This window comes from Lampetra fluviatilis, chromosome 13, assembly GCF_964198595.1.
Source record: "Lampetra fluviatilis chromosome 13, kcLamFluv1.1, whole genome shotgun sequence".
Taxonomy (NCBI): Eukaryota; Metazoa; Chordata; class Hyperoartia; order Petromyzontiformes; family Petromyzontidae; genus Lampetra; species Lampetra fluviatilis.
In genome coordinates this window covers 10,694,539-10,710,803 of record NC_136287.1, presented here as the reverse complement: position 1 = coordinate 10,710,803, position 16,265 = coordinate 10,694,539, and the positions used below count along the sequence as shown (strand labels likewise).

The 16,265-nt window shown below is 42.2% G+C and overlaps 1 protein-coding gene across 2 annotated transcripts; it reads left to right on the top strand.

The window, feature by feature from the left end:
* Window positions 1-505: 505 nt before the first annotated feature.
* On the top strand, window positions 506-16,023 carry LOC144935534 (stabilizer of axonemal microtubules 1-like). Of its 2 annotated transcripts, none has more exons than XM_078862288.1 (5): window positions 506-1,184; window positions 3,409-3,507; window positions 13,280-13,459; window positions 14,017-14,219; window positions 14,621-16,023. In XM_078862288.1, exons 2-5 carry the CDS (start codon window positions 3,467-3,469, stop codon window positions 15,655-15,657), a joined length of 1,461 nt encoding a protein of 486 aa, XP_078718414.1. In that variant the 5' UTR covers window positions 506-1,184; window positions 3,409-3,466; the 3' UTR covers window positions 15,658-16,023. The 2 variants fall into 2 exon arrangements, with proteins under 2 accessions (XP_078718414.1, XP_078718413.1); XM_078862287.1 differs by having other exon boundaries at window positions 3,397-3,507.
* Window positions 16,024-16,265: the final 242 nt, after the last annotated feature.

Below are 16,265 nucleotides of genomic sequence, written 5' to 3'. Positions count from 1 at the left end.
TGCTAGAAATTTCCACGCGATAAGCCACTTCGCTGAGCTATCATTTGTGGCCAAGTCGCTTCTGAAAAAGAAGCTCATAGTTCAGTGGGCTTTACTTGAAAAAAAATAAAGCTTTGTTTGTATATATTTTAAGCGATTTGTTTACCTTTCCTATCCTTAGTTTTGTTGTACTGTTTGTGTTCTCACGTTTTGACCCCGTGATCTTACTGGACATCTGTGAAAAAGAGCTTTATAGCTCATCGGATTACTCCTCCATTTTTGGCCAGGTGGCTTTTGAACTATAAGTTGATACCCCAGTGGGCTTTGTCCCGTAGAATGGGGAATGGTTTAGTTGAATGCCTTTGGGCGATTTTTCTTTCCATTTTAGTACTTTGCCCTGCTTATTGTTGCAAAGTTCTTACCCGCCCCGACTGGACGTCTGTGAAAAAAAAGCAGCTTTACGGATGATCCGATTTCTACCGATTGTTTAAAATAATAAAGATCCTGACTTGCTGTGTCGAGCCACCACCCCGCGCACGTGCAAGCGCACGACCCGCACGTGACCTCACCACGCGCAGGTGACGTCACGCGCGTAGGTGACGTCACGCGCAGCCTAGCAACGGCTTCCCTGGTTACAACGGACGCGCGGCGAGGGGGGTTGAAGTCCATAGCAACAAACAACCATCGTCGTCATCGTCATCATCATCATCACCTCCATCACCACCATCATCATCATCGTCACCAATATCATCACCATCACCACCACAACACCATAGTCGTCATCGTCACCACAACACCATCATCATCACCACCACCACCGTTGTCGTCATAGTCGTCATCACCACCACCATCATCGTCCTCACAACACCATCATCACCACCACAACATAGTCATCATCGTCACCACCACCACCACAACATCGTCATCATCACCACCATCATCGTCGTCCTCACCATCATCACCATCACCACCACCGTCATCACCACCACCACCACCGTCGTCGTCACCACCACCACCACCGTCACCACCACCGTCATCACCACCACCATCGTCGTCGTCACCACCAAACACCACCACCGTCGTCACCAACACCACCACCACCAACATCTCCACCCTCACCACCGTCACCACCACCCCGGGGCTCACTCGAGTGTCCGCCTGCTCCATCAGCGCCGTGCGGAGACGGCTTCACTCACACGGCGAAGGTAGCGGAGGCGGTGGTGGTGATGGTGGTGGTGATGGTGGTGGTGGTGGATCGCTCGTTCGTCAACGAGATACTCGTGTTAGACTCACGTGTTGTGTTTGTTAATGTATTGTTATGGTGTGTGCTGTATGTGTGTTTGTTAATGTGTTGTTATGGTGTGTGCTGTGTGTGTTTGTTAATGTGTTGTTATGTTGTGCTGTGTGTGTTTGTTAATGTGTTGTTATGCTGTGTGTGTGTGTTTTTTAATGCGTTGTTATGTTGTGTGCTGTGTGTGTGTTTGTTAATGTGTTGTTATGTTGTGTGTGTGTGTTTGTTAATGTGTTGTTATGCTGTGTGTGTGTGTTTGTTAATGTGTTGTTATGTTGTGTGTGTGTGTTTGTTAATGCGTTGTTATGTTGTGTGCTGTGTGTGTGTTTGTTAATGTGTTGTTATGTTGTGTGCTGTGTGTGTTTGTTAATGTGTTGTTATGCTGTGTGCTGTGTGTGTATTTGTTAATGTGTTGTTATGTTGTATGCTGTGTGGTTTTGTGTGTGTTTGTTAATGTGTTGTTATGTTGTGTGTGTGTGTTTGTTAATGTGTTGTTATGTTGTGTGTGTGTGTTTGTTAATGTGTTGTTATGTTGTGTGTGTGTGTTTGTTAATGTGTTGTTATGTTGTGTGCTGTGTGTGTTTGTTAATGTGTTTGTTATGTTGTGTGTGTTTATTAATGTGTTATTATGTTTTGTGCTGTGTGGTTTTGTGTGTATGGGGGAGCGGTGGTGTAGCGGTTAGCGTGTTGTGTAAGTATATAAAGGCGTTGTTACATGTTGTGTAAGTATATAAAGACGTTACAGGACGTTACGTTAACGTCGTTGGAGCGAAAACGATTCCGTCGTTGGTAAAGGTTCGAGTGTCCTTGATGGACACTGGTGAGGCTGACGCGTTATTGTTGTTGTTATTGTTGTTGTTATTGTTGTTCTTGTTGTTGTCTACCTCTCTTGCATAGCCATTGGCCGGCTCTGAATCGTATATTGGTTTGTGATGTTTCAATTGGTGCTAATACTCGTATCTTTGTGATATTGTGGTGCGCGACAAGCGCGTATTACAAAAAACCTCATCAGAATTCATCGATATCTCTGTTATGAAGAAGGGTCATTTCCCGAAACGTCGCCTACTATATATATATAAAACATACTATTTTTACGACTGTTTTTGGCGAAAGTCTAGGTTTTTACCAAGCTGTTCCTTCAGTCTGTTCGTCTGGTGGATTGTGCTTTTATGGAGCTGTGTTCGGAGGATTCGTAGATTGTCATTTGATTTCCCTACATAGAGGTAGAACATCGGAATTTCATGTTTATAATCGCACATCACTCATTGTTAAATACGGTAGAATAATTCTAATCATAACCGTAAGCATCGTTCGTATTCAGTAGTAAGAGCATTATAATTGTGATGATATGATTTCGCATGGCAAATGAAGAGCAACAATTAAAGTTGATTCGAGAACTGAATCCAACCGTCTTCATAAATCCTCGCAAGTGTTACTAACAACCAATTGTTATAATAATTAATTATAAATATGAGCATTCTTTGACATGGTTGTGTATGGCAGCAATATGTCCAGGAGCTGCTACTTTTGCTATTGGTCCGTTTAAGGAGTGCAGACTACATCGGTTTACTTAATACTTTGGGTTTCATGGATACAATTGTACTGTGGGTTGTCTTTTCCTAAAGATAAACATGGTGATGGCGAGTATATGAGTGGGTGGTGTTTGCGTGGTAAGGGGACCACAGTTGTATTGTAAACTGTGTTACTATTAAATGTTTACTCATTTAATCGACGATTACATATAACTCTTTTACCGATTATTACGTGGTGGAGGAAGGAGGATGTCATACGGCTCGCGTAAGTATAAATGTGTCGAAACCCTCCACCACCCGACACGGCCAATCAGTAAGGGATTTGTCACGTCAACAAAACGCCGAATAGTTCACTACTTCAGCCCACCGGTGTGTTGGAGAGTGAATCCACAACATTTACAATCTGAGTACGACGTTTCGCTGGTAATCACATCCAGCATCATCGGGCGATTTCATTATTCATTGTTATTGTGTATCTATCTGGTGCTCTGAAGTGTGTGAAAGTTGTGTAAAATAATTCGCCAAATAACAAAAACCCACCCATTTCACCTATTATTAACGAAGGCTTGTCGTTACATTTCCATTTGTTCTTAGCCGCAGCAACAGCAGCACGGATTAAGAGATCAACAGCAAGGATTAACAGAGTAGAGCGGCAGACGGAGCAATGAAACAGCGCAAGTGCATCTGCGAGATCTGCACCTGCGGGTAAGACGGATGAGCGCGCAATTCAGACGCAATGCACAGGGGTACGTAGCACATCGACCGCACTCGAGTGCGCGAACTGAACTCCCCGATCAATTGTGAAGCTCAGCGCGTGTGGCGATTGTTGGTGCGTTGCTCGAGCTACGAATGGATGAGGTCAGTGGCGACCCGAATTGGGTTTCAGACACCCATGGAATATATTCCATATGTACCCCTACTCTGGGAGTATCGTGCTAGAGCGTGTGCTCTTCGGTGACTTAAAACAAAAACTGTTCGTTTGCCAACTTAACGTTGAAAGTGTCGTCTTCATCTGCAAGTCAGTGACTCTTAATCCCTCTCTCTGCTCCGAAGACGGAACGTTGCCTTACACATCAGCCTACAATCTACGTTTCTGATGAGGCAATTTAAATGACGTGGTGGATTTTGTTTCTGACAATCTGTGTTTGCACACCATTGTAAATGCCGAAAAGTACCATCATTATTTGTTTACAAGTATGGATAGTCACCTTTTAGTTGTTTTCAAAACACAACAATACCATCAGGACCAATGCTATATGTTTTTGTACTGTACTCTATTGCCAAACTGTTTGTTTTGGCCAGAAGTTGCCCAAAAAAATGCTGGATTGAGCATATTTCTAGCAGGCTTTTTCATCTGCTTTTCAACCACTGCCACGTTACATTATTTATTGTTATAATCTAGTATTGTGTTATGTTTTGTGTGGTTACTTCGGTTTCTTCCTACGTGCGCAACATAACACCCTTTCAAATGGAATTGGCCAAACACACAATGCAGAAACTCTCCTGAAAAATTATTTGCTCATACACTCAGGGGGAGTTTTTTGGATATATAAATTACACTATAATTAGTATGCATATTATATAACCAGCAAACCATTTACAGTATTCACAGTATAGTTGTTTACTTTACCATTAATTATACAACATTATTATGTATTAAGGCAAAGTTTACTTATGGTAGGGTGAAATTGGATGTTTCAATGGCCTTGGGTACTATTGTAATCATGTAACACTTTGTTACGCAAAACGCATTTGAAAGCACAGCCAATTTGTCTCCAAACTCGATGCAGTACAGGAATGTAATTGGGTTCCACCTTATCCTCTGCTTCTTTCGGTGAAGTCACGTAGATAGAAAATTTATGGATCTACGTGACTTTACCGAAAGAAGCAGAGAGTATGGATTCCTGCATTCACGAAAGCTTTAAATCAAGACTGGGATCCACCTCGTGTAACAATTTTTTACTTCTATCACCACGGCACCGTTTAAGAATCACGAACGTAGAAACACATTCGTTGTTCATTCCTGTAGCGCGAAAGGACACTTGGGCTACAATATGTGTCATCTTCAGGCATTCTCCGTGGGTAAAATGTAATATGATCAAAAACAATATATTTCATGCTTAAGCGTGTAACAAGTATTCTTTGGTTTTTTCGGTAAAGTCACGTAAGGTAAAAAAAGAAAACAAATAGATTAAATCACGACGTTTCGGGCGCAACACAAGCGTCCTTCTTCAGGTGGGGACAACGTAGCGAAAGCACAAACGCTTAAGTGTGTCTTTGTTATCGCGGCATCTCTTGAGGAAGAAGGTTGTTGCGCCCGAAACGTCGTGATTGAATGTATTTGTTTTCTTTGTTACCTACGTGACTAGCGAAAAAACCAAAGAGGATGGATCCTTGCAGTCACGAAAACTTCAAATCTAGTGTAACAAGTATTCACAGATGGCCCTTATGAATTGATTCACACACCGCGTTTATGCACGGGTGTGTATTATTCATTACCTGATAAGTGTTTATGTTTCACACTCTCTAAAATGTTACTCTTTGGTTCTTTCGGTAAAGTCACGTAGATAGAAAATGTATAGATCACTCAGCAGTTCTCCTGCTGTGTTTGTCTCACCTGATGACGATTGCTTGTGTTGCGATCGAAACGTCGTGATCTATTAATTTTCTACCTACGTGACTTTACCGAAAGAACCAAAGAGTATAGATTGCTGCAGTCACGAAAGCTTCAAATCAAGATTGGTGTTTTTCTGTTTGGTTTGTTTATACATTTGCAATTTTGTGTTTTAATGTCATGTTTTAAACCCAGGTTCTCTGTGGAAAGTTGCATAAACAATCTTAAGTAAAACAATATATATTTATTTGCCATCTAGATCAATGTAACCTGAGGTGAATATTTACTTACATATATTTTTATGCAACTTCAATGGGCTCTTTTCTGGTTATAAAAAAAAATCTACAACGAGCACTATTGCTAATCTGTATCACGCGCAGCAATGTGCAAATTTACCGGTGGGAGTGGAATTACAATATATAGCACACGGCAAGTTTTCCATGTGCCACAATTATGTGCTGTGCCTGCAGTGGTCGACACATCCACAGCGATGAGTATCGGTCAACCTTGTTCTACCACACTTGCCTCTCCTCTTGACTCTGCCTTGTATCGATATGGCTCATCTCCCCTTGTTGATTTTAGTTATGCGTACACACATGCCAGGTATGCTAACATAGAAAGAATGGTGATATAAATATACACATTTTCGGGGGACGTGGGTCATCAAGACAGTTGTTTTCTTTGGCCCCTGACATGGAAGTGTGTAATTTCCACGGTTTGCTCAGTGCTGCCAGCGAAGATGAGCAATACCTCATGTTGCTCATATGGGCAGGAAGAAACTTAAACTTTTACACGTACATATGCTCATTGATCTTGAATAAATGTGGTATTTTTCATGAATGACAAATAGCATGTTTTAATGTGTGTGATTTTCTACACCATACTGTAACTCTCTACTGAACCTTAAAATATGAAATAGTCTAGAATAAAGAATAAACTAAATAGGAGCATCAATCTTATCCATTGTATCCCTTCACATTGCCTCCCACACACCCTCCATCACCGCCACCAACAATGGAACATTGAGATGAGTCACCTACCCCACTCCATGGGTGTTCAATCTGTTCTGTTTCCCCGACTCTAAAAACGTCCCTCGTTCCACAATCAGCATCACACATATGCCCCGGGGGTGGCAGACGAGGCTGCAGCGCCATGGCTACACGACACTATGGTGCTTAATCCACTGGGGCTCTAAGCAGGATCTACTCTGGCTTAGAGATAATACATTGACAGTGCTTTGTGAGTTTGTGAAGCCAAATACTGCACCCAATCTTATAACATTTTATTTTGACTCGACTCTGCTGCACATAACATCTCTACTATACTTAATCTCCTCATGCTGCTATTGTTCACGGTGCATTCGTTTGCATGGGAAATATTTTATTCCTAGCAAACACCAAGAAATGTTCTGTTGTGCCTGCTGAGACTGGATTATAATTGCAACATGTACATTGCTCGTGGGCAATCTACGCTTTAATTTATTCTGTTTTCTGGAGCGATGTATGCTACAGTCATATTGATCCCAGTCCATCGGTGATAACCACAGAGGTGTCCATAATCTGATGTATTTTCAAATTGTTAACATCGAAGGGATATCATAACTTGTTTACCAACTTATAGGGCAAGAGCAAATTGAAGTGTTTTTGGAGGCTTTATGTTAATAATAAAAAGCTAAATACCAATGTGCCTAAATTATTAAGTTTTTAATCAGTGAATATAGTTTGCTTTGACATACGTATCAGAAACAAAGACGTAGACAAACAAAATGCAATACAATCTAAAAAGTGTGCAAAGAAGGAATTACACTGGAACACATGGGTCAAGTTTGAAACGATATATTGCGTCTTAGGAAATATAGATTGGCTTAGGCTGGGTACATCGCTCGAAGGTATAATTATCCTTGGTGGAGACTGATGATGGAGTGACAGCCAAACTGGGGAATACACACCAGAGCCAGTATCCACGATGGAGATGGAGTGATGAGACCAGGTTATGTGCTGGAGCTTGAAGGATTGTTGCATTATGAGACTGAGAGATATTTATGGCTTGAGACCTTCATCCACCTGTGGATAGATCATGGCTGAGGATGACGTACAGTACTCTACAGAGAATAACTTTCAAAATACTATTGGGAGTGAACATTTGTCTGAGACCACAAAATATGTGTTGAGCAAGATAAAAAAATATAAATACACATGTGAACTTCTATTTATCACCAAGTCTTAATTTCTCAAGTTTATTTTGTAACAGCAGTGTTCACACATTTGGCACTACTTTATTATTTATAGCTTGGAAAAGGGGTGTCATTACATATATTTGACTGAGGAAATCTAAGAAAATGTAAAACCAGAATGGGCGGCAGTTCAGGGCCTTTATGTGGAAGGAGTCACCAAAGCAAGAATCAATTATCCTCATCAAAACGGACCCTAAATTTCAGATCATCCAAAAATACTGTTAGCAAAATGCATGAGGTGCACGGACTCATCTATGCCTTCATCATACCCCCACTTGACTATTGCAACTCTCTCATCTCTATACTCCAGGTGATCCTAGATACTGCTGCCAGACTTCTCACCCCCTCCTGTAAACGAGAACACATCACATCAATCATCCAATCCCTCCACTGGCTCCCAATCTAAGCCCAGATCAATTTCAAGATCACACTCACCACCTTGTACAGAGCCTCCATGGTCTCGACCCTGTCGAATGCTATCATTTCATCTGTCCCCTCCACATTTTCTTTTCTGTCAACCTAGCATTTCTATCGAAGACCCCAGTAAACATTTGCTCAGTGGGATGTTGCTCATACTCTGTTGCCCTCCAAGTCTAGAACACTCCTTTCCTTCGCCTTCCATGCTGTTGACTTGCTGCCCATGTTTCAATCGAGGCTCAGGACAGGTGATAATCCACGTATGACCTAATAATGATCCACATATGACTGACTGCATCTATAAAATATATATGCCCAATGTTTGTAAATAAATACGTGATGTGCTTGGTCTTACCGACATGGTCACACTTGTGAAATCGAACCTTGTCCTTAAAAACTTTCTCGGTGACAGATTTTTTTTACTGAAAACCTTCAATGTTAACTCTGGTGATGAGAATAACCTTGTTTTGAGCAGCGTGAGGCAGATTATCCTCATTGTGTGCTAATCCTAACCATCGCTTCAGACTGACCTGTTTTTAGCAGGGTCAACTGGTGGACAGGCTCCTGGCCTCATTCTAGCACAGATTAGATTAGTTTCCTCCCATGATATACAGCACAATCACGTCTTCTTATTATTTTCTTCTCACTCTTACACGAATTAGGCTATATCAAGATGGATAGACAATTTAACGGTCCTTTGTCGATCCAATGCTGGAAGAATGCCTCCCCACAACGTGTTCGTCATGGAGGTTGATCATACTTCACCACGCTGATCAGTGTGGGTTTGTGAAGAGGGGGCCCAGAACCGGTTCAGATTTAACACTCCACTGATGGTAGCTTTTACTGCGTTCAGAGTGCGATGTGCTAACCACACGCCACAGCTTCAGCCCTGTGCGTATATTAATGCTGTATTATACAAAAAGAGTCGATTTATTTCTAAAACAGGATTATAACTTTTTCAGATGCAAAACTTAGTGCAGTGCCATTTTTGGAAAACTTACAACAAGGGACAAATGTCTGTAATGTGGTAAAATTAAGTGCTGGGTTGGTGATTAAAGGCTATTATCCAGGACTTTCGAGCCGAGGTTGGTTGATCGTGCATTGATCATCACCTACCTTGTTAAAGACAGTAGAGGCAGTACAGAAAGTAGGCTGGTGATGTATTAGTGGAAATGAGAGTTATCTCCTTGTAAGCATGTGTAAAATAAGAAAACCCATTTCGATTTAAAGCTTTCGTGACTGCAGGGATTCATCTTCTTGGTTCTTTTGGTAAAGTCATGTAGAATGGAAATAATAAAATAAAAAAAATAAAACATAATTAAATAATTTTCACGACGTTTCGGCCACAACGCAAGCAGCCGTCCTCAGGTGAAGAACAGGTCTGTCGATAAGACAGAGTCTGAATGACACGTCCTGGGCTTGGAGCGTCTAAGCTTAAATAGATGCTCCAAGCCCAGGACGTGTCATTCAGACTCTGTCTTATCGACAGAGTCTGAATGACACGTCCCCCAGCTGCAATGTGTCATCAGGAACGTTTCCCATGCGCTACGAGTAATGGGGGAGCATTCATTTTGGTGCATGAATCCAGCGACCTAGGTTCAATTCCCCCCCTCCCTACACCAATCCTATACTTACGAGCATGATGTACTGGACAGTCAAATATTCCCCATGACTATCATGGTGTGGATAGTACTTTTGTCTCGCAGTAATAATGATAGTACTCGACGGAGGAAAGCCCCAACTGAGTCTACTGTTGCATTAAGCTGTACTTTTTAGAAAATGTCGTCATTCATATATTTTACAAACCCAATATTATTGTGCAATTGTGCATTGACTTCGACAACGTTGCAGCTGCATATACCACCGCACACACATTAAGAAGCAACAACAGGCATTATTGTAAATTACAGTTTGTTTATTCCAAGTCAAAATTTCACACTTGATGGGCACGAGGGGCCCTGTGTGACGACAAACAACGGGACGCCACAATAACACCGAAGAAGCTACTGGTGCCATGTAGACAGTGTTTGTGTGTGTGTGTGCCTCTGTGCCATAGCTACGTACTATCGCACTGTTTATGCGGGGTAACAAGTTGCATACACACAAGCTGATGGTAGCTAAGGGATTATTGGCTGTGGGCCTGACAGCCCCATAAAGGTTTTGCACATACTGCCCTTCAAATGGAATTTGAGATATCCACTTTGACATTGTAGACAAATTAGTAATGTAAGACACCAGCATTAAGCTAATATGACGATGTGTTTTTGCAACAGTTTAAGCTGACAGTTCTAGTTTGTACGACAATTTTGAATGAAGAAAATTAATCATCTACAATTTCAGTTGGGTTAATAAAACCAATTATATAGTGATTATACTCTTTGGTTTTTCGGTAAAGTCACGTAGGTAAAAAAAGGAAAATATATTAAATTATATAGTGATTGCTGGAGATGTGGTCTCAACACTTAACCCTGACATGGAAATGTTTTTGCTTCATTAATAAAAATGGTTTGTAAATGGGATTGACAGTGGCCTCTTGAGATTTTACTACATATATGTTTGCTTAAACAGTTCATAGGGATTTATGCAAAGTTAACTTGTTTATACACGTGGACAAAATGTGCGTTTTGCTATTACAAGTGTTTATACCCACTGGTATTGAACCTTTCATTGTCTACACCTGGCTCAATCAAGACAAGTCTCAGCTCTCTATTCCTTTAAGGAAAGTAATTGATTAGTTTGCTGATTAAACATGGGGGTTATATGCACAGGCAAATATCAGGTCACTGCAAAGGCACGCGCTAAAAACAAATGACTGGCCAAATGAAATACGACTTGGGATGAACACACAAGATGAAAGTTGAACAACACTTATCCATGCTGTGGTTACAATGGGCCCACAGGTTATAAACAAGGGGGCAATTAGCTATAACATTGTGGGGCTGCGTGGGCAGGCACGCAGGCAGGAAAGGCGTTTTGCAGGAAGAGAACGTTCTGTTGTGGATACGGCAGTAACCAGCAGTGTTCAGATATAAAGACAGGCAAGTATTGACATGCCGCTGTGGGCATGTATTTAGCAGGCATGTGTTTTACAGCTGAAATCGAAATGACTTTACCCCCCGCCAACCTGTGTGATTTTCCTGTGTGTGTGTGTAACATTGGTTTTTATTGCAGGATCCACATGAAAGGGTTATTATAAAACTGTTGGAAATAGTCATGGAAAGCTTTAGTTTGATGCATGGTCGAAAAAAATAGCTCGTAGTTTATTTTGTTGACGGACAAATGGACAGACAAACGGCATGCCGGGCTTTCACAATAGCTTAGTATTTGTGTATGTATATGTTATGCTTTTAAGAGAAGTTTTGAAATATATTTTTTCCCCGGGGCAACGCCGGGTACTTCCCGCTAGTATACTATAAATTCAAGCAAATGTATCGGAAGGTTATAATTGACTTTGATATTTTCCAAAAGGTAATGCAGATTTTTTTGACAAATAACTGCTCACAAACATGCATGTTGTTTTTTTGTGTACACATTTCCTCCAGTATACATTTTCTTGTTCACAACTTATAAATCATGACTTGAAGCTTTCGTGCCTGCAGGAATTAATATTCTTTGGGTCTTTCGGTAAAGTCACGTAGATAGGTTTGTTATTTTCTTTGAACCTATCTACGTGACTTTACCGAAAGACCCAAAGAATATTCACAACTTATATTTCATGCGTAGGTCAGAGCTGTATCCCATCTTCACTCGTAGGAACTGATATAAATTCATAACACTTTTAACGGTGCATTTCTGTTTAAAATATTTGCCAGTTTTGGTAATATAGTATTGAACGACTCCCTACGAAATTGATTTGAAATTGCATACGTGGTGGTGCACACCTGTAACCCAGTGATTTAAACTAAATTAAAACTAAATTATTTTAGTTTTACCAACTAAGGCCCACTGAGCTGTATAGCTTTATTTTCAGAAGAGACCTGGCCGCAAATGATAGCTCAACGAAGTGGCTTATCATCACGTGGCAATTTCTCGTGGCCATATACTCTCCACACATGTTGATTCTAAACGTGGAGGAAAAAACTGGAGGACCAGGACAGAAATTCACCTGACCACGGGGAGAACACGCTAACTCAAAAAATACAGGTGTCAGGGTCGGGATCGACTTAGAAGCAAAAGGTGTTGTCTATCATATGGGGATCATCTTGTGTGAGACACCCAGCTGAAGGGCTACTAGGTGGCCTGTGGAAGGAGTACAGCAAGTAGGTTGTTGACTTATTGTTGGTGTTTTGCCCTTACATTCCTACATTTTCTCTGGGCAGTTCGGCTTCCTTCCACACGCAAAAATGCTCTATCAATAATAACCAAAGCAGGACCCACCGGAATCATTCTTCACACTAAAGTTAATGTTTCTTGTGTAAATAAACGAGTGTTGTTATTAATAGTGTACTGTAGTTACATAGTTGTGTTGTGACTGAATTATAAGTTGCTGTCCTTGGACCAAAACTGTACGATGACTGGTATGGAGTGGTTGTTCTATAGACAATCTACCATTCACTGCCATGTAAATGTGGAATGCGGAATCATTGACTTTTAGGTAGTTTTACAAATTAACCAAACTAGCAGTCAATATTAAGAAGTCAGTTCGAGTGAGTACAACTGACACCATTATATTTATTGAGCATTTCTCTCTTATCAAGAAAGTAATTGACATAGTATTCCTAGGGATTTTTTCTTCGTTTCTGCTGATGATAACTGGTTTGTAAATATATGAACCTTATGGCAGTACCCCGGGGTACCACAGTACCCCGGCTCTCGCATAATGTCCGTTATGCAGTATTTTTTAGTCTGTTGATGGTCGGTGATGCGGCAATCGACTCATCTCGACGAGCTGTACACGATGCACTATGGTGCGTGCGAGCGTTCAGGGTTTCAGCACAATCCTCCTCGCTGCGTTTCGACATCGCGGAGTGTGGCACTGATTTCGGATTGATTGGTACCCCAGTCGCGGAGTGAAATACACCCCTGGAAAAAATAGTGTCCCAGAAATAAAATATTTAATTGCCTCGGCCATTTTGTAATATTTGGTACCCCGTGGTACTGCCATAAGGATCATATGTCCAAAATTGTGGATTAGCTCTTTCATTGGACTTTTGACTTGAATGAGCACACACTGGACTGAGTGAGTGAATTAATGAACTGCATCATCGGCACAGGCGACACCGCTGCCCACACCAGCCCACGGGGATCTACACACAAACGGAGAAGCCATGCCTCATCACAGAGTATGTGGACCGCTACCACGATTATGGGCTTGGGGGACCACGTGAGTCCTTCCGCCCACAGCACATGTATCAGGGACCGCAAGGCAAGATGGATGGCATCACCACCTTTCGGTAGGACGCAATTGTGCCCACCCCTCTGTGCACATCTGTTTTCATTACAGGTTCAGGTAGCTGTTAATGCTAGTATGTTTAATTTGTAGTCCTAGTATTATGCAGGTTATATATGAAAAACAACAACTATCGACCAAAGTTAGTACGTCACGATGTAAGATATTAAATTATAGAAATGAATCATGTGCAATAATATGGTAGCATAGCAGTAGCACTGCTGTATGTTTTTCCCACCACTTAAATACCAATGCTACCTTCATGTACTCTTAGCTGTACATAGCTGATGTGGATGCAGAAACGCAAAGATTGTTGTCGACAAAGTCATGCTTGTATGTGACATTTAGCATGGTATATTAATGTTGGAATGATAATGATAATATTGAGGATCATGCTGCTTCTGATCAAAGATTAAGCACGTTGTTGATTATTCTGCTGATAGATAATGCTTATGGTGTTTGCGCAGATCTGTAATGATAGTAACTACGACGATGATGATGATAAGGATGGTGTGTGAGGCTGTTCGCAATGTGACAAATGTATCGCTGTGACGACGACAGGGCTGACTACATTCCCTACGAAGCCGGGAAACGTCCCGTGCGCCCCGTTGAGGCCTACAAGCCTGTGCCTGGCACAATGAGCATGGACACGACCTACAAGACAGACTTTAACGAGATGCCTATCCACCTGGTGCTGCCAGCCCGGCCCATGGAGAACCAGCACCAGGCGCACGGCAAGATGGACACCATCCCAACTTACCAAAGTACAATCTCCCCTTCTGTACTTTGGGAGCATGAGCACATTGCAACATCGTATTTATCAAGCGTCAGCAAAATAAATCAACGTCTGTGGTGACAGCATGCTGTGTCAATTTTAATGATCAATGATTTAATTTACAAATCGATAGAAATAAGATTTTCACTGAAAACTGTATATATTTGGCATGGAATGAACCATTTGTTTTGGTACCATTTGTCAAATTGTATTGTAAGTGAATTAATATACTTGAAAGTAATGGTTCAATATTGCAATGTAAAACATTCTTTATTATTATAATTAGTGCTTAAACTACCATCATGCATGAAACTGATATTTAATTAAATTCTAAGTTTCTGTAACAAAAAGCATTACAAACACAATGCACTTGCATTTTGCCTTATATAGATGACTACAGGCAGTGGGAGATTCTGAAGCGTGAAAATGCCAAGCCCAACTACACGTACGTCCCATCAACAAACAAGTACGGCTACATGACCACCTTCCAGGACGACTACCATGCCAAGCAGGGCGGCCCCAGCACCAGCTTCAAGCCAGCCAATGTTGTGAAGCCGTCAGAAGGCGCCTTTGAAGACAGGACGACGCACCGCTCCGCCTACGTGCCTCACCAGCTGGAGGCTCGCTTCGTACGCGAGCCCGAGCGCTACAAGCCCAGTATGCAGCAATTCGACAGTCTCACCACCTTCCGCCGCGACTTTCAGTCGCTCGGGCCTCAGGAGCTCATGAAGAGCTTCAAGCCGGAGCACGTGAGGGTGGGCTCCGATGACAAGTTCAACGACAGCACCGAGTTTAAGGACAAGTTTAAGGTGTGGCCCCTGTCGCCACCTCCGGTGCGCCAACAGGCCGTGTATCACCCGCCCACGGGTACCATGGACACGACGACCACGTCGCACGATGACTACGTGCAGCACAGACAGGAGCGCATACTCCTGGCGCGGCCAATCTCGCGCGAACGCCGCCTCTCTCTGCCGTTCGACGGCCACACGACCATGCGCGAGGCATACAAGCCCTGGGCCGCCCAACGCGAGCCCATGATCAAGCACGTCGAGCAGATGCAGCGGTCGCTGGGCAAGTTCGAAGACATGACCACCTTCAGGGAGCACTACGTGCCGCTACCGCTGATCCCCATGCACAGCTACAAGCCGAAGGGTGGGGCTGTTATAAGCAGTGCGCCATTTGAGAGCGGCACGATGTACCGCTCCGAGTACACGCCCAAGAAGGTGGCTGTCTGCCCGGCATCTTATCCACAGCCGCTTGGGTATGCCTTCCAGGAGAAGGATACGCGAGGCCACCTCTACTTCCGCCGTCTCTCCGACGCGCACAAGATGCAGATTGCTGCGGTGCCTAAGCTAAACGGCATAGAGAAGCCATTCACCAATGGGCTGCTGGAAACTCAGCCCAAAGAGCTGATGTCTCTTGCCTAACTGGCTTGCAGACAATTTTTTGCCAGAATATGTTTTATGTTGCCAATTTACTCTGGTACGAATTTATATTTAGTCAACAAATAACTATTTTTGGATATTATTCCAGGGATGTTCTAAAGGAGTAATTTAGTGCCTAGGGGATCCAGATTATTAATTCATGTGTGGTTTTGCTACAGAGATGTTTTAACTTGTAATTATCCAGTGGTGATGTGTGTAAGTATATGCAGAAATTGTGACAACACAGCTGATAAGATGCTGATGGAAAATGCAGTGGAAATCTGAAAGTCAGGCTCAAAATATAAAATGCAATTATTAAGCCAGAGTTCATGCTGTAATGGGTTTTCTGTAAAAAATACGTGTTGTCAATAAAACATACATGATTATTGTGTTTGTCTAGTGTGGTCATTACAGTAAACTCTGCTATTGGTGATGATGAGAACATCAGTAAGTAAATGTAAAATTGCTGCATGTGCCATTGCTAGAGGCAGGGCCTCCGCTATAGGGAAGCATTAGAGAGCCCGTACATCTGAGTGTCAGTCAAAAAAGATTGACATGCATTGCACTTATTCCAGTGTTTTAATAGTTAACCACTACAATGTGTTAGAGAA

Coding starts and splice junctions, on each gene's coding strand:
- LOC144935534 (XM_078862288.1), top strand. CDS start 3,467: ATGAAACAGCGCAAGTGCATCTGCGAGATCTGCACCTGCGG. Junction 3,508..13,279: donor TGCGAGATCTGCACCTGCGG/GTAAGACGGATG, acceptor TCATCGGCACAG/GCGACACCGCTGCCCACACC. Junction 13,460..14,016: donor GATGGCATCACCACCTTTCG/GTAGGACGCAAT, acceptor TGACGACGACAG/GGCTGACTACATTCCCTACG.